We start from the raw sequence: 25,342 nt of genomic DNA on the forward strand, positions 1-25,342 counted from the left end.
AGCGCAAAAGGTGTGAACTATAATTATGTTGTGGTGGACGGTGGTAGGGAGGACACACACACACACACACACACACACACACACACACACACACACACATGAATCATCATACTTCCCTTCTCCTTCTCACCTCTCCTCACCTCCCACTCATCCTCGACCTCCTCACCTCTCCACTCCACCCTCTCACCCCTTCACCCCTCCTCCACCCCTCTCCACCCCACCCTCTCACCCCACTTCCTCCACCCACCCCACTCCCTCTCCACTCCCGACCCCTCTCATCTCCTCCCACCGCGATAAATAGCCTTAAATCAACAAACTCAAACATATATTAGCGTTTATATTTCCTCCTACTCCGTGACCTCTAACGACCCTCCAACACAGTGAACCTCTAACGACCCTCCTACATTGACCTCTAACGACCATGAGTCAACACCTATAACTATGTCTTCTTGTGCTCTCATAACTAACTGTCTCGGTAGAAGCTGTAGGAACAAGCAGGAAATGTTAAGAATGAAGGAGGAGGAGGAGGAGGAGGAACAGGAAGAGGAGGAGATGAAAAAATAAGGTAGGAAGAAATGGAACAGGAAGGACAGAGAGATAGAGATGAAGAACGAAGGAAGAAGAAGAAGACGAAGATGAAAACGAAGAGGAGATGGAAGAGGAACGGGAAACATGAAGAAAAGAAAAAGAAGAAAGAAGAAGAAGAAGAAAGAAAGAAGAAAGGAAGAAAAGGAGAAAAGACTAAGGAGATAATTCACGTCAGAATAATGTGGTCTTGTCTTGATGGTAATGATGATTTATTTAGTTTAACCACCTTAAAATAATGAACATGTCAAGTAAGTATATTTTGAGGGGTCTTTGATGTGGTCAGGGGTGAGAGGGTGGTGATGGGTGAGAGTTGAGGTGGGGGTGAGGGAGGTGGGAAAAAAGGGAAAGGGAAGGTATGGGTTATGTGGTCTTAGATTGTGGGTTTGGTCTTTGAAGTCTTTTTTTAAGGTCGTGGTCTTTAGTTGTTAGTGGTTTGGTGTTAGGTCGTCTTTAAGGGGTGTGTGTAAGGGGTCTTTGTGGTCGTTGGGTCTCTCTCTCCCTCTCTCTCTCTCTCTCTCTCTCTCTCTCCCTGTGGTCTTGTTGTCCAACCACCAAGTCTCAAGTCTACATCAACCACCCAGTTAGGTCTTGGATGATTTCCTCCCAACCTCCTTCGACAATCAACCACGGCAAAGACTCACCTCAACCACGGCAAAGACTCCACCCTCAACCACGGCCAAGACTCCACCCTCACCACAGCAAGACTCCACCCTCAACCACAGGCACACCGGCCAGACTCACCCTCAACCACGGCAAGACTCACCCTCAACCGGCAAAGACACCACCCTGCACAGAGTCCACCTCAGCCACACAAAGACTCCACCAACCACGCAAAGACTCACCCTCAACCACGGCCAAGACTCCACCCTCAACCACGGCCAGACTCCACCCTCAACCAGCCAGACTCACCCCTCAACCACGGCAAAGACTCCTCAACCACGGCAAGACTCACCCCTCAACCACGGCAAGACCACCCTCAACCACGGCAAGACTCCACCCTCAACCACGGCAAAGACTCACCCTCAACCACGGCAGACTCACCCTCAACCACACAAGACTCACCCTCAACCACAGCAAAGACTCACACCCTCAGCAGCAAGACTACCCTCAACCACGCAAAGACTCCACCCTCAACCACGGCCAAGACTCCACCCTCAACCACGGCCAAGACTCCACCACCAACGGCCAGACTCCACCCTCAACCACGGCAAGACTCCACCTCAACCACGGCAAAGACTCCACCCTCAACCACGGCCAAGACTCCACCTCAACCACGGCCAAGACTCACCCTCAACCACGGCCAAGACTCCACCCTCAACCACGAGACTCCACCCTCAACCACGCAAAGACTCACCCTCAACCGGCAAGACTCCACCCTCAACCACGGCCAAAGACTCCACCCTCACCACGGCAAGACTCCACCTCAGCCGGCCAAGACTCCACCCTCAACCACGGCCAAGACTCCACCCTCAACCACGGCAAGACTCCACCCTCAGCACGGCAAGACTCACCCTCAACCACGGCAAAGACTCCACCTCAACCACGGCCAAGACTCCACCCTCAACCACGGCAAGACTCCACCCTCAACCACGGCAAAGACACCACCAACCACGGCCAGACTCCACCCTCAACCACGGCAAGACTCCACCCTCAACCACGGCAAAGACTCCACCTCAACCACGGCAAGGACTCACCCTCAACCACAGCGTCCACCCTCAACCACGCAAGACTCCACCCTCAACCGCAAGATCACCCCTCGCCCATGTCCGTCAAGACAGGTGTGGTTGTAGGTAAAGATGAATACACACACACACACACACACACACACACACACACACACACACACACACACACACCAGCCAGATCTTAGGGGGGGAAGGCATCATCGTATACCAGTGCCATGACTGTGTTGGCACCCCCTGGCCTAAGGTCAGTGAGGGGACATAGGGCGAGTTGAAGGAGGAGGAGAGTGAGAGGTGAAGGAGGAGGGTGAAGTGGAGGAGGAGGAGGTCTGTGGTGATTAGGAATAGCTTCAGGGTCTTGAGGCCAACTAGAGTCCTCGGCGCTACCTGGACGGACCTAGACGCCACCTGTAGGGATCTCGAGGTACCTGGAGAACACCTGTTGGTCACTTCCAAGCACCTGAGAGTCACTGAGGGAACACCAGTACACCTCGCTCATGAAACCCCTGTATGAAACTACACGTGACCTGTGGTAATGGTCAGCATGTTCGCCTAGCAATCCAGTGGCCCCGGGTTCGATATCCGGGCAAAGGTGAAACTATGCTGGGCAAGTTTCTTCCATCCTCGAACACGAGAGGCAACCATCAGGATCCTGCGGCACCTGGAAACCACACCCTAACCTACAGTCACCTCCTGTTAACATAGTGACCCCTCGCCAATGACCCCAAGACCCTAGAAAGACTACAGGACCACCGCGGGACCATAACAAGATCAATTACGGACCACCACACTCCCGGACCACCAATAGACCATTATCAGACCATTCCTGGACCACTAGAAGACCTAAGACTCGAGGCTAAGACATTATTATAAGGAGATTCGAACCCCACGTACTGCAGGTGTGTAGTGGCTGAGGTGGTAGAGGGTGTTGTGGGTAGGTGACGGTGGACGACAACAGGTGACGGTGAACAACATGTGACGGTACAACATTCTTTGGTTCAGTGACGGTGGACGACAACAGGTGACGGTGAACAACGTAGGCAGTACAACATTCTTTGGTTCAGTGACGGTGGACGACAACAGGTGACAGTGAACAACATGTGACGGTACACACATTCTTTGGTTCAGTGACGGTGGACGACAACAGGTGACGGCGAACAACATGTGACGGTACAACATTCTTTAGTGACGGTGGACGACAACAGGTGACGGTGAACAACATGTGACGGTACAACATTCTTTGGTTCAGTGACGGTGGACGACAACATGTGACGGTGGACGACATGTGACGGTACAACATTCTTTGGTTCAGTAACGGTGACACTGATTTTACTTGTACCAATACTGCCGAGTCAATGTGAGTGTGGGGTCAGTGTGCAAGCGTCTGTTGTGTGTGTTTGTGTGTGTGTGTGCGTCCCGGACAAGACGTGTCCTGGTCGTCCAGTCAATCGTTGGCAATAAATCGTGACTTAACGACCTCACCTGTGGGTGGTGTGATACGCCAGGTGGTGTGTGACGGTACGGCGGTCAAGTGTGTTACGGGGACCAGAGGTGTGACGAACCGGGGGTGGTGGTTGGTACGGGCGGGCGGGTGAGGGTGTGACGACCGGAGGAGCAGGAGGTAGCCAGTGGGAGCGGCGCGGCTGCAAGGGTCGGACTGGGGCCCTTGGCTGGAATTCACGCCCCTCCTGCCCTGAGCTGTGACTCCCTGGACCCCCGCCAGCACCTACCCTTTCTTCCCCTCCCACCTTCCCCCTCCTCCCTCCTCCTCCAACACCCTTCATTCACACTTCAGGCAGGAGTGAGGCGTCTGACACTGATAGTCTCCCCGTGATGGAGGGCCACCGCCTGTACCCGCGACAGGGCTCTCCTCCTCCTGCTGCGTCGCCGCCAGGAGACTCCCTTATTTACAAGTACCTCCTGGGACTACAACACCAACACACACACACACACACACACACACACACACACATGTATCTGGTAGTGTCATTCTCTGTCTCTACCTCACAAGTGCCTCTCTCTCCACCATGAGATAACTCTAAGACTTAATATACAGCGGTGTGAGTGTATGTCCAGAGTGGGGAGAGAGGATGTGAGAGGAGAGAGGGGGAAGACAGGAGAGCCACTGTTCCCCCAACTCGCCGGGGTCTTGGTTGGTTCACACGTCGCTCTCACTCAGCTGGTCTGGGTGACGCCTCAAGTGACCACGACCCCTCTCTCTCTCCCCCCTCCCCCTCTCTCTTACTACTTGTTGCTCCTGGAAGATAATACTAATTTCTGCCCCCACCCCTTCACCTCTCACCTTCCGCCTCCTCTTCTCTAACCTCCCTCACTTTCCCTACCTCCCTCACCTTCCTTGCCTCCCTCACCTTCCCTACCTCCCTCATCTCTCTATCTCTCTAACTTCCCCATCTCCCTCACCCCCCTACATCCCCCACACCCACGTCCCATTTTCCTCTCCGTCAGGGGTGAGAGGGAAGGTGTGACGGAGATAAAGCCGTAACAGAATAATTGGCTGTCGGATCAATACCACCGTCACATCCACCATCCCGCCCCATCCCCCTCCCCTTCGGTTAGGTGGAGACTGTGACGGAGAATCGGATCATGTGGAATTGAGCGCATATGTGACGAGGATCAATTGGAGAATGATCTATGTGTGACAGGTAGAATCTTTACAGGAAATGATCTATGTGTGACGAAGGTATCAAGTCGTAACAGGAGAAATGACTCATGTGACGAGGGTATCAGGTGAAATATGTGACGCTGTAACGGGGATATCGAGCCGTAACAGGATAATTGGTTCACAGATCTAGTGCATGACGATATCCAGGCATAATCCGTCACCCAAGCACCTCACTGTCCACACACCTCTTACTGCTGCTCCGCTCTTCTGCGTCCCCGGCGAAGACTACACCTGAACTGATCTACAACCTGAACATGACCCACCCATTTCTTAACATGACCCCTCAAGACAGGACCCATCCACACCTCCTCAACATGACCCCACCTCAACATGACCTAATGACCTTGACCTGTTGACCTCAATCACATAAAGCGAACAAACCTACATAAGATGACTCTTAGGAACCTGTTATGTTGTGTGTGTTGTGATTGATGATGATAACAATTTGGCAGGTCGACCATTAAGGAGGAGGGATGGGGAACACACACACTTGTAACACACTTGAAACACACTCGTAACACACTTGAAACACACTCGTAACACACTCACACTCATACATAGATCAAGACGATAAATCACCATACACTCGAACTTGAAATATAAACCTTGAAGACGATAGCTCAAAATTTCCGTCAAGAGACATTAATCCCTTTAAATCCCCCCTCCACGATATTAATCACCCCTTCCTGTTCCCCCTCTCTCTCCATCTCAACCCCCTTCCAGACTTGAGAAGGAGCGCACGTCATACCCTCTCTGGCATCAAGACCCTACTGCCTGAGCTCACTTGAGACACCCAATTTTATAGCTTAAAAACTCATCTTCACGGAGAGATATGTACCTCATGACTACACATAATTCTAATTAAAGAGAAGCATTAAGTGTGTCCTATGCAACTATCGTCTTGTTTTTTATATGTGTCACAAGCAACTATATGTGTCTGACCCACATATGTAATTCATAAACATATGTGACTCATGGTTCACATATGTGCTTCATTACCCCCTCACCCCCTCCTCTCTTGCAAGTTTCTGATCTAATATGTGTGTTGATTCATAAGCTATACGCTATGTGACTACCTGAATCATCTACATATGTGACTCGTGAATCACCTGTATAATTGATTACATGGAGCACAGGTAACATATGTAGAAATATTTGACCTACATATGTGATTCATGACTCAGATATGTGACTTATAACACATATAGGTGACTCATGACTCACAACTCACATATAACTGACTCACAAGGCAGACGTGACCCCTCCTTCATATGTGAGTTTCAACGTATGTGCTTTAAAACTCACATATATGACTCAGAACTCATATAACTGACTCATATGTGACTTATAAATTTGAACAAGTCAACAAATGAACAAATCAACCAATAGGGTAGAACAAAGGCCAGTGAACAAAGGACCAAATGAACAATTAAATGGTGAACGAGATGAACAACTGAACAGAAGGAACAACACGAGAACAATTGAACAAAGTGGAAAGGAAAAAATGAACACAAATGAACATAATAACAAAGTGGATGAGGACCAGTGACCAATGTACAGAACAGATGAACAAATTAGTGAACAGTAAAACATTAAATACTCACTCCCAGCCCCCCTCCTCCCTTGATGACGTCAATGTAAGTGTTGCCAAATTGCGGAAAGTCATTAACAGAGGCTGGAACCCCTTGATTAACCAACCCAAAGATCTGGCAACACTGTAAGCCAAGGTACATATTCCAGGTGCGTTACAAGGACAAGGACATACCTGTACGTGTGAGTGTGTTCAGTACCTGTGTGTCTTGTACCTGTAGTTGAATGTTACCTGTGTCTTGTATACCTGTGTTTGTTTGTATACCTGTGACTTGTACGTACCTGTAACTGTCTGAAGATGTGAGTGTGTACCTGTATCTCTGCTTGTACCTGTAATTGTACCTGTTCGTGTACCTTTACCTGAGGAACAACAATAACAAAGTCCTCATAAGACCTCCCCTCTCTCTCTCTCTCTCTCACTTCAGACTCCATATTATCATCATCACAATATACAGAAAAAACATGTAATTATACTCAATGAATCTTGCCGGGGGAAGAACACCTGTGAAAGAAACCTGCAGCAGCGAGGTCATTTGTTTCAAAGGGGTGTGGATCCCCTCTGTTTAGATCAGCAACGAGGGATTAATTATTTCAATGGGGTGTGGATCTTATTGTGTTATATTAGCAACGAAGGAATTTGTTTCAGTGGGGTGTGGATCCTCTTGTCTATATCTACTGTATATTTATGTATCAGCAGCAAGTGACTAGATTCAATGGAGTTAAGATCCCCTTTGTTTACATGAGCACCGAGCACCGAGTGAATTGTTTCAATGGAGTGAGGAACCTTCGGTGTTTACATGAGCACCCGAATGAATTGTTTCAATGGAATGAGGAACCTGCCGTGTTTACCTCGTCTGTGTACCAGTCTGGCTTTAGTCAGCTGCTGGCGCTAGAGTCGTTGGGTGTAATGGTGAATGGTGGTAGATGTTGGTAGTGGTGGTACAGGGTAGGGATGGTAGTAGTGGTGGTAGTAGCAGAGGTTAGTGATGGTGGTAGTGATGGTGGTAGTAATAAAACACTCCAGCACACACAAACTTTTCTTCCACGCACGCACACACACGCACGCGCACACACACACAGAGGAAGCCACGAGAACATACAACACCAAGCCATTATCACCTTGTCGGCAACCCCTTACAACAAGCACCTGTCACACCCATCCACAGGCCATAGAGGCATTACAAAGGTTCCTAAATTAGTGTCGAGGTGTTCATACAGGTGCCAAAAGGTGAGGTGTGTGTGTGGCTCATGTATGCACTGTTGGATGGTGTGTGTGTGTGTGTGTGTGTGTGTGTGTGTGTGTGTGTGTGTGTGTAAGAGACAGATAAATATTGGGGGAGAGAGAGAGAGAGAGAGAGAGAGAGAGAGAGGCGTTAGCGTGAATGAGTAACTATTTACGAATGAATCCTTGCAAATAGGTGGATGCAGGGTGAGTCAGGGTGATGCAGGGTGAGTCAGGGTGATGCAGGGGAGTCAGGGTGATGCAAGGTAAGTTAGGGTGAGTCAGGGTGATGCAAGGTGAATCAGGGTGAAGGCAGGGTGATGCAGGGTGAGTCAGGGGTGATGCAAGGTGAACCAGGGTGAAGAAGGATTAGTCAGGGTGAGACAGGGTGACGCAGGGAGAGTCTTAAGTGATGCAGGGTGAGTCAGGGTGATGCAGGGTGACAGAACATGAAGTAGGATGAGTCAGGGTGGGTCAGGGTGAGTCAGACTAGCAGGAGGAGGAGGAGGAGGAGAGCGCCAAACATCAACACCCGCCACCACGATGTTTTCACTCCACAAGACACTCCACCTCAACGTAAACACTCTACTGAGGGCCTCCTGGCTGAGTCGTTAGTCCCTCCTGAGTCAGTGTTGGAGTCACGGTGTGGTGGGGTATCTACTGTGGGCGTGTTATGAGTCAGCCATGGGTTGAAGGTTATGTTATCCGGAATGGGCGTGGGTAGGGGTGTATGGGCGTGGGTAGGGGTGTATGGGCGTGGGTAGGAGGGTATGGGCGTGGGGTAGGGAGGTATGGGCGTGGGTAGGAGGTATGGAGGCGTGTATGGGCATATTGGAAGAACGGTCTAGAGGCGTGTGGGTGAGGTAACGGGCGTGTGTGGGCGTGGCACGGGTAGCCAGGTGAGTATATACATCAACTCAGATGATCCGCCACCAACACCTGGGCAGGTATATAGAAGGCGTGGTGGCCAGCAGTGTGTGTGTGTGTGTGTGTGTGTGTGTGTGTGTGTGTGTGTCTGTGTGTCTGTGTGTGTCTGTGTGTGTGTCTGTGTGTGTGTCAGTGTGTGTGTGTATCAGTGTGTGTGTCTGTGTGTGTGTGTGTGTGTGTGTGTGTGTGTGTGTGTGTGTGTGTGTCTGTGTGTGTGTGTGTGTGTCTGTGTGTGTGTGTGTCTGTGTGTGTGTGTGTGTGTGTGTCTGTGTGTCTGTGTGTCTGTGTGTGTGTCTGTGTGTGTCAGTGTGTGTGTGTATCAGTGTGTGTGTATCTGTGTGTGTGTGTGTGTGTGTGTGTCTGTGTGTCTGTGTGTGTGTGTGTCTGTGTGTGTGTGTGTGTGTGTGTTAGTATACACCTGCGTCTCATCACCGACGTACCATCCATACTCACCTTAATTAAGAATGACTCAGACAGGTAAATCAATCCCTCACCTGAAACGAAGGAAGAAAAAACACAAATTAGACAATATAACCCGTAATTAACGAGCATATTCTTGTTTATATAACCTTCCCATCACAACACAGCATCTACACTATATAAATATGTGTGTGTTAGTGAGCATATGTACGTGTGTATGTATCTGTATGTACGTGTTATGTCTCCTATCATACACTAGACCACTAACACAACCCGACATTAATAGCCAGACCTCAGAATGGATGATCCACCATAACTCAAAATGATTTAAAGTCTTCACAGTGCCATGGTTCAATGCCTCTTGCCTCACCCATTACCTGGGAGTCAACACAGGTAATAAACTCTAAGAATTTCAATTAATTTGTGTCGAATAAGATCTGTGTTTACAAGAGTGCCATATTGAGGCCAGAGGCGACGAGGAAGGGATATTATTGTGGATGTGTAGTAGTAGTAGTAGTAGTAGTAGGCGATCACGCCATGGTCTGCAAGAAGGGGGGCTTCATATGCATGAGGCATGACGAGGTAAGGGATCTCACAGCAAATATGTTGAAGGAAATCTGCCGGGACGTCATGGTAGAACCGACCCTCCTTCCACTGGATGGCGAGATCTTCCAACACAGGACTTCAAACACATCTAACGAAGCCCGTGTGGACGTCAGTGCTCGAGGATTCTGGACGCGGGGACAGCGATTTCTTCGACATCAGGATTTTTGATCCCATGGCCGTTTGTCACCATAACCTAGCTCTCGATGCTGCACATAGGAGGAACGAGAACGACAAAGAGAAGGGCATATGGGGAGAGAATTCGAAATGTTGATCAAGGCAGCTTCACTCCTCTAGTGTTCACAACCTCTGGTGGGATGGGCCCAAGTGCAAGATGTTTCTACGCCAGACTCCATGAGCTGATCTCCGAACAGAAGCAGCAGCCCAGAATATGTTACAGCCTGGATGAGATGTCGACTGTCCTTCTCTCTCCTTCGGTCGGCTTTGCTCTGCCTCAGGGAACGAGAGCTCCCCTACTCCGACAACTGCTGCAGATATTGACTATGAGGCTACAGTCACTGAATGCCGCATAGATCTGCGGCTCAACTAATTAACACAGATAGGATAGCTTCTTATGTATTAGGATATTTAATATTAAGGTAAATAAATGGTGGCGAAGGTGTGGCTATTGGGGGAGGCTGGAGGCCACGATAAAAAAAAAAAAAGTAGTAGTAGTAGTAGTAGTAGTAGTGATTTCACCACAACTACATCCACCCCCCTCGACAGTGCCACAATATTAAGCACTGGCACTGCCCATCACTCCCCTCCCACCAGTGCCACAATATAATACTGGCACCACTCATCCACCCCGACAGTGCCAAAACATTCACTATATCACTACAACTGAGGGCACTTACATCTCCTTGTCACTCCCACACAAGACCTATACCACATCAGGCACTCCCCTCATCCGTCACTCCCACGCTACGTCGACTCAGTGCCACTCAGCCCGGTTAGTGGCACTCAGAGAGCCATGGAGGTGATGTATCCTCTCTCTCTCTCTCTCTCTCTCTCTCTCTCTCTCACACACACACCCATACCCCTCCACCCACCCATACACTCCCTCCACCCACCCATTACACCCATCCTCCACCCTAAAACACCCATTAGTCTTACGGAAGGAACCAAAGTTGCCAGATAAAGTATAAACAGCATATAATTAACCTGGGCGTACCTGAGGTTAGACAGGTAACCACGCGGAATTGGCTACACTGAGAGTATAGGTGGGTGGGAGAGAGGGGGAGAGGGAGGGAAGAGTGGGAGAAGAGAGAGAGGGAAGGGGAGGAAAGAAGGGGAAGAGGGAGGAGGAGGGGGGGAGGGAGGGGGAGGAGGAAGAAATGGGAAGGAAGAAGAGAGGTAGGAAGGAAAGGAAGATATAGAGAGAAGGAGGGAGAAGGTGTAGGGAGGGAGAGGAAGACGGAAGAGGAAGAAGAAGGAAGAAGAAAGGTACAAGAGAGATATATAGGAAGAGATAGAGAGAGGAGAGAAAGGATAGCGAAAAGGAGAGAGAGACGGAGGGAGAGAGAGAGAGAGAAGGAGGGAGGGAGAGAGGAGAGAGAAAAGTCCATCAATCTTTCTAACATCAACAACCACGAAGTCATGACGTCATTAACCTTAAAGTCATGACGTCACCAACCTAAAAACTATGACGTCACCAACCCTAAAACTATGACGTCACCAACCCGGAAGCCGTGACGTCATCCTTATTTCAGTATTGATGCCTTCGACGACCCTGGAACCGACACACACACACACACACACACACACACACACACACGAGTGATTCCTGGTGACCTTCGTAATTGGCACTTGATTGGCACTTGACCTTGGCACTCTTCAGGGAGATAATGACCACACTGGCCCTCATAAACAGACAGACAGACGCGCAAGATTGGTTTATGATTCTAGCGGATAATGATAATAATTAGCTTTTGGTTGATGTATGTATGTATGTATGTATGTATGTATGTATGAATGTATGTATGTATGAATGAATGCATGTATGTATGTATGTATGAATGAATGACCTTATTCTCTTATGTGTAACCTAACCTAACCTAAACAGAATCCAATCCTGTATAGATGAACTCGGTGGTTACTACATTGAATCAGGTGTGCAGACATTCTTGCTGTTTATCCCAAATTTGCTGCTGGCCCACACTGATTAGTCTTCAATAAGAATATGACCCCAATGTATGTGAACCACTGACTTATATATACTGCTAATAAATATGATGTATTTCTTTGTGTATGAACCTCTGTCCTGTGTGGCAGTGAGTAGTGATACCACCCTCAGTGTCAAGATCTGATTGAATTACTCAGAATAGGCAAACTGTACTTCAAGCTCTGTCAATAAATTTGTTAAAGTAAAAACTAAACAGTGGGATCCTACAGAACGACTTACAGAACCAAATTCCTCTTGGGTTACCTCATTAGAGTTTGTTTACACTCCATCCCCCCCCCCCCCACCCCCCCCAACAGACAGAGGGACGGGAGTTGTGTGGGACCCCGTCTAGGTTTAATTACTGTCCAATTTCGAAGTAGTTATTAAAATTGAGGTCGTTTAATTTTATTTTTTAATTATTTGAGGTAGGTTTGTGTGTGTGTGTGTGTGTGTGTGTGTGTGTGTGTGTGTGTGTGTGTGTGTGTGTGTGTGTGTGTGTGTGTGTGTGTGTGTGAGATCATTAATTTGTCTTCCATCACCACCTCAGTTAGTTACCAACAATAACACCCACACACTCTCCACCCCACCCCCACCCACCCTCACCCACACCCCCACCCACCTCCACACACACACCCTCCACCCACCCCACCCAACCTCCACCACACAATGAAGAGATTATGAAAGTTACTCCAGACTTATGTTCGCTCACTTGCCTTCTGCCTGGCGTTCCTCTATGCCTGGTTTCTCTATTAACCACAGTTGACGAATTGACTAAACTCCCCCCTCATCCCCTCCTCCCCTTTAGCGTCTCGTCAACTTCAGTAATTCGCGTCGCCAAATAAGTGAATTAAGTCTTTTGTTTATATTTTTTAATGTTTATTTCTGTCTATTACTTGAAAGACTTAACCTAACCTAACCACCATTACCACCACTACCACCATAAATTTATCAACCATTACCACCACTACTAGTATCAACATCCTTACCACTACCACCACCACTACCATCACCATCCCCACTACCATCACCATCCCACTACCATCACTACCACCACCACCTCCTACCACCACTACCACCACTACCACCACCACCACTACTACTAGCACTATTACCACCACTACTAGCACCACTACCACCACCACCACTACCACCACTACCACCACCACCACCACTACCACCACCACCACCACTACTACTAGCACCACTACCACCACCACCACCACTACTACTACCACTACCACCACCACCACTACTAGCACCACTACCACCACTACCATTCCTGGGCAGGTGAGATAATGTTATGACTATTAAAACATCCTCACCTGTGGAGGAGGAAAGCGGCCAGGTGTAAACATTTACCTCCAGGTACCACACACACCTTGGGGCCAAACCTCCAACCTAACCTAACCCATCCTAACCTAACCCATCCTAACCTAACCTACCAAACCAAACCCATCCTAACCTAACCCAACCTAACCTAACCAAACCTAAATTCAACAGGGAATCATCAAGGTATTTAATTAATCATCAGGTAAAATAAACTAGGGGAGAGAGAGAGAGAGAGAGAGACAAACAGACAGACAGACAGACAAACACATTTAATTTCTCTCCTCATTATCAACAACAACAATAACAACAACAACAACAAAATAATCGCCGCGGGTTCTTGGTCGAGGCCTCGTAGGGGTCCAGTAATCTTAAGTAATTTATTAACCTCATATTTACAGTGATTAAAGACAGGTGATTAGAGTTTCAGTCAGCCATCAATTACCTCGGGGATCAGGTGGAGGCCACAGGTGTTTAATTACCTGGATTAAATGGAGCCAGTTAGATGACTCACCTGGTTGGATTATTTGTGTGTGTGTGTGTGTGTGTGTGTGTGTGTGTGTGTGTGTGTGTGTGTGTGTGTGTGTGTGTGTGTGTGTGTACAGGTAAGTGTGAGAAAAAGATCAATAAAGAAAATGAGAGAGAGAGAGATAAATAAAAGAGATAGAGAGAGAGAGAGAGATAGAAAATAAGAGATAGAGAGAGAGAGAGAGAGACAGACAGATAACCATTCCTGTAGCTCATTATCCCCACCATAAACACTGACTCCCCCCCTCCCACCCCCACCCCCCCACCCCCACCCCCACCAAGGTATATACACAACCCATAAACATTCTTTACACCATGTCTATATATAAATCAACACTATATACACATTCCAGTTTATATAAATTACACTAAATACAACATACAATATATATAACATAGTCTCAATATAAATTACATAGGAGACAAAGTTATATAAATTCTAATAAATAAAAACTTCACTATATAAATCGAGGTGTTATTTACGTCTAATAGGACGGGCCAATTAGAACAGTGCCCATTAAAGCTATCTGTAGGAGGGGTATTGTTAATGGCCCTTTAGACTAACCTTCACTACACACATTTTAACGGGACGATGTTTAATGGGGGAGGGGAGGGGAGGGGAGGGAAGGTGGGAGGGAGGGAAGGAAGGAGGGAGGTGTGTGTGTGTGTGTGTGTGTGTGCACGTGAATACCCTGTAGAGTCCTCTGTGGGTCAGAGTACAGACACACAGACAGAAAGACAGACAGACAGGCACAGACAGACAGACAGACAGACAGGCAACGGACAGCACAGACAGACAGACAGGCACAGACAGACAGGCAGACGGTCACTGGTGGTAAGAGTTGAGGTTAGTCGTACAGGTGCAGATAAAACAACAACAACAAACAACAACAACAACAACAACAACAACAACAACAACAACAACAACACAATATTCCACCAATCAGCTCTCGACCACACCTGATTCTCTACGCCGTTTTCTTTAAGGGGGAGAACTCACCCATTTATCACAGAGATCTATATCAACCACCTTACACCTGCTGGCCCTCCTACCTGACGTGAAGCATATTAAGACTCATCCCCCGTGTGTGTGTGTGTGTTTCGCGTCAGGAGTTTCAATAATCTTGGCAAATATAACCTCTCTCTCTCTCTCTCTCTCTCTCTCTCTCTCTCTCTCTCTCTCTCTCACACAGGGGTGAGGGGTCAGCTAGGACCAGTGTGGCAGGAGGGGCAAGTATTAATGGACTGGTCTACAGGTCCTTCTCCTCACCCTCCCCCTCCCTCACCCTCCCCCCCTCCCCTCACCCCCTCCTCACCTTTCTCCCTCACCCCTTCCCCTCGTCTCCCCCTGCCCCCCCCACCCACTCACCCCTGACTGGTCACAGAGGTCATTCTTCATCCCCCTCACCTTCTCCCCTCTCTCCCCTCTACTCTCTCCCCCTCCGCCGAGTCCTAGGTCATAGGGTCAGCGTCCCTGCTGCACTGTCCCGGTGTATACTGGATTTAGAGACATCAACCCTAACCCTAGCCGGACCTGGCTTCTTCAACCCTAACCTAACCTAACCTAACTTAACCTGATCTAGCCACTCCTCGAAAATGGGAAGAAGAGGGAGAGGAGGAGAAGAAGAAGAAGGAGGAGGAGGAGGAGAAGGGTGGGTAAAGAAGTAATTGTCCTCCTCAGAGAAGGAAGGAAGGAAGGAAGGAAGGAAGGAAGAGGAGAAATAGGTATGGTGATATTGGAGAATGGTCCTTGAGTGGAGTGACAGGTGGAATGGGAGGTGGTCCTCGAGTGGAGTGGGAGGTGGAGTGATGGAAGTCGGGTCATCCTCATAACTTAATGGAACAACATTTTTCTCCCCTCTGATAATTTACGATTCAAGCCACTACCACCACCACTACCACCACCACTACCACCACTACCACCACCACTGCCACCACTACCACCACCACTGCCACCACTACCACCACCACCTCTGCCACCACTACCACCACCAACCACTATCTCACCACCACCACTACCACCACTACACCACCCATCGGCCACCACTACCACCACCACTACCACCACCAACCACTATCACTACCACCACCACTACCACCACCAACCACTATCACTACCACCACCACTACCACCACCAACCACTATCACTACCACCACCACTACCACCACCACTATCTCTACCACCACCTCTACCACCACTAGCACCAAAATACTGTACTTATCTCACTTACACCTAATCTACCTTACACCTAATCTACCTTACACCTAATTACAGGTGTTGATCACGACCTAACCAGCACCTCTCTCTCTCTCTTTCTCTCTCTCTTTCTCTCTCTCTCATACATCACGGTGACGTAACATGAGAGTTATTTCCTGGTCAAGTAGAGAGAGAGAGAGAGAGAGAGAGAGAGAGAGAGAGAGAGAGAGAGAGAGAGAGAGAGACTATGGCCAATAATAATCCTCAAGTGTCGGCCGCCTACACTGACCTGACTACTGTGTTGAGAGTAAGTGAGTGTGTTATTGTCTTCAAGTGAGCCTTAACGCACCCTTAGGACAGATTGTTGTTGTTTGTTGTTGTTTGTTTTGTGTTGTTGTTGTTTGTTGTTGTTGTTTGTTTCTTGTTTGTTGTTGTTTGTTGTTGTTGTTGTTGTTTTCTTTGCCTGAGGAATATATTTGGTTATAAAAATGAATCAACAACAACAACAATAACAACATGCATTCTAAAATACCATTAATTTTTACAGAGGTCAGAGGTTAGAGGTCACACACACACACACACACACACACACAGTTGAAGTGGGTGTGTCAAGTTACAATATGTATCTCTAATTCTATCATTTTATAGCTGCCTGCAATATAGATCTGACGTCAAGATTTTATAGCTGCCTGCAATATGGATCTGACGTCAAGATTTTTATAGCTGCCTGCAATATAGATCTGACGTCAAGATTTTTATAGCTGCCTGCAATATAGATCTGACGTCAACATTTTATAGCTGCCTGCAATATAGATCTGACGCCAACATTTTATAGCTGCCTGCAATATAGATCTGACTGCAACATTTTATAGCTGCCTGCAATATAGCTGTGACGTCATCCCCATATAGTTGTGACGTCATCCACCATACAGATATGACGTCACGTAACAGTTGCCAGATGTCACCACTTTCATACCAAGCAGCAGCTCGTAAACACCAATCATAGCGCAGGTAAACAGAGCTTACTCGACTGATACTTTCCACTGATTGGCTGACTCATGCCTTGGGAGCCTCTCATTGGCTGACTCACACCTCCAGGGTTCATTAGTTAGCCAGTCATCGCCCGTCAATAAATTATATGAGTGATGATTGAGTGTGTTGGTTCCCGAGTGTGTTGGTTCATTGAGTGTGTTGGTTTATGAGTGTGTTGGGTCATAAGTGTGTTGGTTCATAAGTGTGTTGGTTAGGTTAGGTTATTGACAGAACATAAACCGTAGTTAATATCCCTTCCATAAATCACCCCCAACGCAACCCGGATGAACTGGGATCAGGGGGAGGGAGGGGGAGAGAGAGGTTATAGGGGTGGGGGGGAGGGAGGTGAGGGGAGAGGTAGGGAGGAGGGGTGAGGGAGATACTTGACAATCCCCTCCCCTTTATTTTCTATCTGCATTTTGGAAAGGATTATGTACTTATAACCTCTTCCTCTTCCTCCTTTCTTCTCTCTCTCTTCTGCCCCTCCCCCTCTTTCTTCTCTCCCTCCCCACCTCTCCTTTCTTTCTTCTTCTATCCCTTCCTCTCTCTCTCTCTGGCCGATAGGACACCCACTACTATTGCTACCATCAGAGGTGTGAGAGGTCAGGGGGCACACAGAGGTGTGAGGGAGGGGGGTAGGAGGAGGGAGGGGGGAGGGGGTGGAGGAGGGGGAGGGGCGGGGGGGGGGTTGGGTTGTCATGCACCAGCCAGTTGTAAGGTTTCACAGGAGGGGATGAGGTTACCTGCCCCTCACAACTCAATTTCAATATCAACACCTAGATTCCCCTCAACTTCCCTCACCTCTCACAGTATTACCTCACTTCCCTCACCCCTCAACTCTCTCTCTCTCTCTCTCTCTCTCTCTCTCTCTCCCAAATCCCCAGTTCAAAAGTTCAAAATCCAAGTTTCTTTGTTCACTGATTTAAGTTCAAGGTAGAGTAAGGGACTGAACTTATAAATGAACAGTGTATTGTGTTCAGTGTTCAAGGTCTATATCACACGGCAATAGATCACAAGACCACTGGACCACCTGTACCGGGCCAGACTGATGGACCAACCGTACCGGAATGGACGTAAGAAATAAACTGGTCCGGTATTGAGGACTAATTTAACCGGGAGAACTGGGGACCACAGTAGTTTAACCGGGAACAGATCCAAGAGGTGAACACTGGACCGGATCCATGGACCAGCTGAACACGGACCTAAAAAAACAAAACGTGCTGGACCGAATCTATGAACCATCTGGACTGGTGTACACGTATTTTTCCTGTGTACACGTATCCTCCCTGTGTACACGTATCCTCCCTGTGTACAAGTATCCTCCCTGTGTACACGTATCCTCCTTGTGTACACGTATCCTCCCTGTGTACACGTATCCTCCCTGTGTACACGTATCCTCCCTGTGTACACGTACCCTCCCTGTGTACACGTATCCTCCTTGTGTACACGTATCCTCCCTGTGTACACGTATCCTCCCTGTGTACACGTATCTTCCCTGTGTACACGTATCCTTCCATCACTACAGGTAACTTGCCAACACAACCAATGGTCCTTCAGGTACTCAAAGAAAGCCAGCAAGACCTCCACTTACTTCCATTTTTTCTATTTTTTTTTTGTGTGTAGAGAAAGGAGAGGTGAAGGAAGATTAGAGGTGGGGGAAGGAAGATTAGAGGTGGGTGAAGGAAGATTAGAGGTGGGGGAAGGAAGTTACAGTTCGGAAATTGAAGAAATTTAGGAGGAGGTAAGAGAGGGCGGGCTGACCTCCTAGCTAAGCTAATAGTGTGTTAGGGTTGTGTCATGGGTTAGTTATTGTCTGTCGGTACAGGCACTAGACATCCTACCCTGTCCCATATATGGGTGTTTAAGGGCCTTATTTCATATTCCGCCGACCCTGCTGGCGGATGCTGGTCTAGGGAGGTTGTCTATTGCCTGGCCGTGTAGCTCGGGGGTGGTAATGGACCTTTTGAGATTTGGTAACTCTTTGGGAACCTTGTATGGTTGCTGTCGTTATCTGGTGGGAGTCTTTGAAGGAATTCTTGCTCTGATCGTTCCCTGCTGGTGTGGTGAGAGAGGGTGGGGGTGGTGAGGGAGGGAGGGGGTGGGGGTGGTGAGGGAGGGAAGGTAGGGGTGGTGAGGGAGGGAAGGTAGGGGTGGTGAGGGAGGGAAGGTAGGGGTGGTGAGGGAGGGAAGGTGTGGGATGGAGGGAGGGAAGGAGTGACCCAGGGGTAGTTAGCGAGAGGCGGGGACAGCAGTAAGGGCCGCCACTGTATCATGCCCTGTGTCTCGGCGGGGGCACTGGGGCGTCAACCCGCTGCTGTAGGGCTTCCGGAGACCTCTCCTTCCCCAATATGTCCAGTAAGTCCCAGCCCCGCGACGCCCCGCCCCGCCCCGTGTGGTGTAGAAGTCACCGCCGCCCTGCCCCGAGGCTGCTAGACACACAGCCTGGTAGTAACACGTTGTCTGGTCATGAATGAATTGATTGTTTTTACTCGGCAGTGAGTCACCACGTGCGCCGCCGCCGGCTCCCTCCCCCCCAATCTCATGGCCATGCGCCGTGTGTCTGCCTGCCTGCGTGCGTCCTGAAGGCTGTGAGGCGATGTGCGGGAATCTGCGTCATCCCCCGGCTGGCCTCCACACCTGAGGTCCTTCACCTACTGGAGCGTGGTGGCCCCCGAGTGGCCGACAGGACCACGGGCTCTGGGCCATGTACTGTGATAGCCCATCACTGATGCAACCAATATTTACGTTCCCCACGCCCCGCCACGCCACCCCCGCGCCCTGCAAGAGAGGTCAGGGTGGCGTGCGTGGCCACCAGGCGACCTTGAGTCTCTCTAGGGCGCGGGGTACGGCCCAATCTGCCCTTACGCGCCACCACACGCCCTTAACACTACAAGCCCCGAGCAACCACACGCCACAACACCCGGCACCACCACAAGCATCCTCATCACCACCACATACCCTGCGCCATCACACGCCCCGACACGCCTCATTAACAACCCGCGCACGCCTTCCACGCCACCCAACACATCACAGGAGGTGAAGAAGGCTACCCCGGCTAACACCTGACACACGACCTGAACTACAACAAGTACACCCAGCCAGGTACACCCACCCACTCAAGTACACCCACTCTCCCAGGTAAACCCACTCTCCCAGGTACACCCACTCACCCAGGTACACCCACCCAGCCAGGTACACCCACTCTCCAGGCACACCACCCAGCCAGGCACACCCACTCTCCCAGGTAACCCACTCTCCCAGGTACACCCCTCACCCAGGTACACCCACCCAGCCAGGTACACCCACTCTCCCAGGTACACCCACCCACCCAGGTACACCCACTCTCCCAGGTACACCACTCTCCCAGGTACACCCACCCACAGGTACACCCACTCCTCCCAGGTACACCCACTCTCCCAGGTACACCCACCCACCCAGGTACACCCACCCACCTATGGACATTACCAAAGTACTCGCCATGTTGCCGTATTTACACTGTAGAACATCGATCAGGAGACATTACTAGAACTACGACAACTGTTCTGGTATAACGTGGGACAAATAATGTGATTGTATAAGGTATTGGGATTGGTTATACTGCACGAGGAACACCTGAGGATTAACCCACCCATTCTCTAACCTAATCTAACCTTACCTGATCTAATCTAACGCTAACCTAACCTAACCTAACCTAACTTAACATAACCTAACCCCTAACTTATTTCACCTTAAATCTAACCTAACCTAACTAAGGAACATTAATCTGTTGATTCGCTAGGGCGGGCACACACACACACACACACACACACACACACACACACTTGCTTGACCAGTTTGAGGAGCAACTCACCAAGTCAACGCAGCACAAGTCTGACTCGTGCTACCTCCACCTCTGGCCTCGAGATGGTGGTCTCGCTGTTTGTATCCTCGACTCCTTGTCCTCTTAATCCCTTGTTCTTGATCCTAGTTCTCGACACACACACACACACACACACACATTAACCACTCAGTATAAGGTCCATTAATTAACTATAAGGCCACAAAATACCTAATAAGACCCTGAAATAAGACCCTGAAATAAGACCCTGAAATAAGACCCTGAAATAAGACTCATTAATACAAGTGAGAATCGAAGGTGTTTTTAATAAGTCCACAACAACGACGAATCTTATATTTTTTTACTTGTTTATAGTTTTATTATTTTTTGTGGATAAACTGTGTGTGTGTGTGTGTGTGTGTCTGTGTGTGTGTGTTTTGTGTGTGTGTGCGTGTGTGTGTGTGTGTGTGTGTGTGTGTGTGTGTGTGTGTGTGTGTGTGTTACAATATTTGGTCACACTTATGAGACCTGACTATATACGGTCACCTGGTTAGTTCAGCTGATCATTTTTTCTTAACACCTCTCCCTCCCTCCTCACTCTCCTTCCTTTCTCTCCCTGTGTCTCTCTCTCCCTCCATCACTTCCTCCCCATCACAACAAACCCACCTTTTGCATAGCCAATTAAAGTTTTCTTCAGCGATGACTCACAACACAGACGCCACCAGAGAGACAGTCTTAGATTCCATATTCAGACGGTACACATATACTCCTTCGCCGGATGCTGGGCGTTGGTCACCCCACCCCACCTCACCTCGCCCTCCGGATGTCGCTCCTCACCCCCCCCACCCCCTCCCTCCCCAAGGACCGTATTTGTCTCTAGTTCCAGCAGCACCAATAAAAAAAACCAATAGACAAAAACTACCTCAGTTGATAGGAGACATAAATCCCGGATTCGCGTGTAGATTACTTGACAACGGGAGTGTGTGTGCGTGTGTGTGTGTTAATGACGGAGTGTTTTCGTTCGTGACTTTGAATCCGGATTGTGATTCAGATACGTGGAGTTAATCTTACGTTACTTTTATTTACTTTCTTTATCCAGAAAAATAAATTAATCACTTAATTTAATATTTTACTCATCAATTTATTTACCTATACACACACACACACACACACACACACACAATATTATACAAGATTCAAATCCCAATATTATTTTTCTTTCTGTTGTTTATTTTCACACGGATTTAGGTTCCTACCCCCGAGAGAGCATTTCAGTGGATAAGAATTCCTCCAATACCTTACCTAGAAGAGAGGTGTAAGGCTTCCTGGCTGGTTGACCCTCTCTTAAAAGAATTCAATAACAAGGTAAGGAATGTGACAATATTGGTGGTGAATACATTGTAACCTTGTGTGCTGGGTTAGAGTGGAGCATTGTAATTGCGCAAAAGGGCTAGAGGAGCATTGTAACTCGAGAGCTGAGTTATAGGGGGGGGATATTAAGGGCATTAGAGCACAGAGCATTGTAATATCTCTATACAATGCCCACCACACAGGGCATTTGGGCATTGGAATCATCTGTACAATCCCCCACTATTACATTGGAGCTGAATATCTATACAATGCCCCACTACCAACCTGGGGGTATTGGGACACTGTAAACAAACACACAGACAATCACACGGGCAAATAAAACACCAAACAGACAAAATAATACAAAAAAAAGAAAACGAAAAATAAACTATAATACAAAAACAAGAGAAAACAAAAATAACCCAAATCTACCAAACACACCCACTATAGTCACGGCACAAGAAAGACGCCAACAACCCAAAGTGGCCAATTAACAGTCACTCACCTCACCAGCCAATCAGATCACACTCAGATACTGGCCTATCAGATCATATTAACTCACTACACGATTACAACACTTGAACGACGCCCCAGCCAATCAAGACGACGTAATGTATTCATTGGTTGACCCAGAGGTGGAGGGAGGCCGGTGATTGGTCCGTGATAAATGAGAGGAGAAATGCGTTGAATAATAATAATAATAATAATAATAATAATAATAATAATAATAATAAGTAGTAGCAGGAGGTAAGGTGGGCGTGGGGACAGGTGGGCGGGGACAGGTGGGCGTGGGGGGTAGGTGGGCAGGTGGGCGTCAGGGCAGGTACACGAGCTGTTAAGAGATGGTGAGGGGGGTGAGGGGAGGTGAGGGGCAAGCTTACCTGATATTACTAACTCCACGTATATCCCCACCCTCTCTCCCTTTCACCCCCTCCCCACCCCCCCTCCTTTCACCCTCCTCTACCCTCCTTCCCCCTCCCTCTTCCCCCTTCCCTTCTCCTTCCCTCAATTGGATGGAGGGAAGGAATGGGAGGAAGACTCGAGAGAAAGGGTATAGGGAGGAAGGAAGAAAGGAAGGGGGTAAGCAGGGGGAAGAGAAAGAAGGGAAGGGGGAAAGGGGAGAGGGAGAGAGAAATAATGAAAATGGAGGAGGGAAGGGAAGGATGTGGGAAGTAGAAGAGAGAGAGAGAGAGAGAGAGAGAGAGAGAGGAGAGAGAGAGAGGAGGAGGAGAGAGAGAGAGAGAGAGAGAGAGAGAGACCACTACTTACACATTACACTTAAGAAGATAAACAAAAGAAACAGAAAAAAAACATAAGACGATTAACGAAACAAGAGTAAGTAGAAAAAATAAAGCAGAGGATAAGAAATATGTCTCTCTCCTTCCTTCCTTCCCTCCCTCCTTCCCTCCTTCTCTCCTTCCCTCCCTCCCTTCCAAATGCCATGTTCTTGTGAGGATTCCTTCTGTGGTCATTTGCCTGTCTGTCTGTCTGCCGGTCTGTCTGTCTATCTGTCCGTCTGTCTAATTATGTCACCTTATCTCTTAACCTAATTAGGTCCATCCACGCGGCTTTGTTTATGTTCATTATAACGTCATAATTCTACCTGACGTCATAACTTTGTGTAACGTCATGACTTTCTGTGACGTCATGACTTTGCGTGACGTCATAACCCTCTGTGACGCCATGACTCTCTGTGACGTCATAACTGTATGTTCTTGCCGTCGTCATTGTTTACACACACACACACACATACAACTACAACCAATACAGCATTAGCAAGAATCACGTCATAATTATTGTTGTTTACAAGGAGACATAAACCGCCCTGCCCTCATGGTATAAACAAACCCCTGACGTCAGAGTTATGAGGCGGGGGTGATGTCATAGTTTGTTTACCCTGGGCGCCATCTTGAATTAACACACTATCAATCTAGCTGTTGTTCCTAGCTAGTAATAAACGATAATAACTTCTTCCTGCCAATCTCCTAGCTGCTAGTTACATCGTTTCTTTTAACTAGCGCTTGTGGTGTGTTAACTAGCACTTAATGTCTCCCTATTGGTTGGTTCACTTCTTCAGCTATTTTTATGTCTGACATGTGCCAATTATGTCACGTTAACACTCCTGTATAATAATATTAATAATAATAATAATAATAATAACAATACTAATAATAATAATAATAACAATAATAATAATAATAATAATAATAATAATAATAATAATAATAATAATAATAATAATACTGTGTTATAAAATTAACTCTACCACCATTACCAATTAATCTCCTACAACCAATTTCTACCCCCAACCACCTCCGCACCACCAATTCCACATCCCAAATAACCTCCTCACCACCAGTACCACCATCCCAACAACCACCACTACCACCAGTACCACCATCCCAACAACCACCTACCACCAGTACCACCACCATTACCACCACCCCCCACAACCAATTCCTACCTCTACCATCAGTACCACCAATCTCTACCACCATCCCCAACAACCACCCCTGCCACCAGTACCACCACCATTACCACCACCCCTACAACCACCCCTTACCACTAGTAACACCACCCTTGCAACACCCCTGTTCTACCACCAGAACCAATATTCTACCACTATCCCAACAACCACCCCTGCCACCAGCTCAATCTTCTCAAACCACCCCTACCACTCAGTACCACCACTCCTGCAACTACTCCCCTACCCCTACCACTAGAACCACCAATTTCTACCACCATCCCAACAACCACCACCCCCAACGCCCAACAACACCCTGACCACTATCAGATATTAATTCTCACCACTGCCTCGTCACGCCCACACGCCCACCTGCATGACTGATTATAGCGGGTGGAATTATTGACTCTCATCGTGTTACGTAAAGGTGTGGGAATGATGATGATGATGATGATGATGATGATGATGATAACTGGAAGAATGGGAGAATTGTGATAGATTTAGTGAATACAATAATAATAATGATGAATTACAATGAAAAGGTACAACAACAACAACAACAACAACAACAACAACAACAGGGAGACATAAAGATCTAAACAAGGACTTGACATAAACACTACATAAACCTCACACAGATCACAATAAACACTCACTAAACACAACAACAATAATAATCTTAGAGAACAAATAAATAAATAATTACAAAATCACAAAATCCCATTAAATCTTCCATGACAGAGGAATG

At 48.0% G+C, this 25,342-nt stretch overlaps 2 protein-coding genes across 3 annotated transcripts in view; one reads left to right on the plus strand and one right to left on the minus strand.

The window, feature by feature from the left end:
- Positions 1-25,342, minus strand: part of LOC121860993 (glutathione S-transferase 1-1-like) — a 143,528-nt gene that overhangs the window by 98,097 nt on the left and 20,089 nt on the right. The gene's annotated exons all lie outside the window — the stretch shown is intronic.
- On the plus strand, positions 830-2,378 carry LOC121861146 (mucin-2-like). The gene is made up of 2 exons (XM_042358712.1): positions 830-836; positions 1,246-2,378. Exons 1-2 carry the CDS (start codon positions 830-832, stop codon positions 2,376-2,378), a joined length of 1,140 nt encoding a protein of 379 aa, XP_042214646.1.

Source organism: Homarus americanus, unplaced genomic scaffold, assembly GCF_018991925.1.
Source record: "Homarus americanus isolate GMGI-L3 unplaced genomic scaffold, GMGI_Hamer_2.0 scaffold52806, whole genome shotgun sequence".
Classification (NCBI taxonomy): domain Eukaryota; kingdom Metazoa; phylum Arthropoda; class Malacostraca; order Decapoda; family Nephropidae; genus Homarus; species Homarus americanus.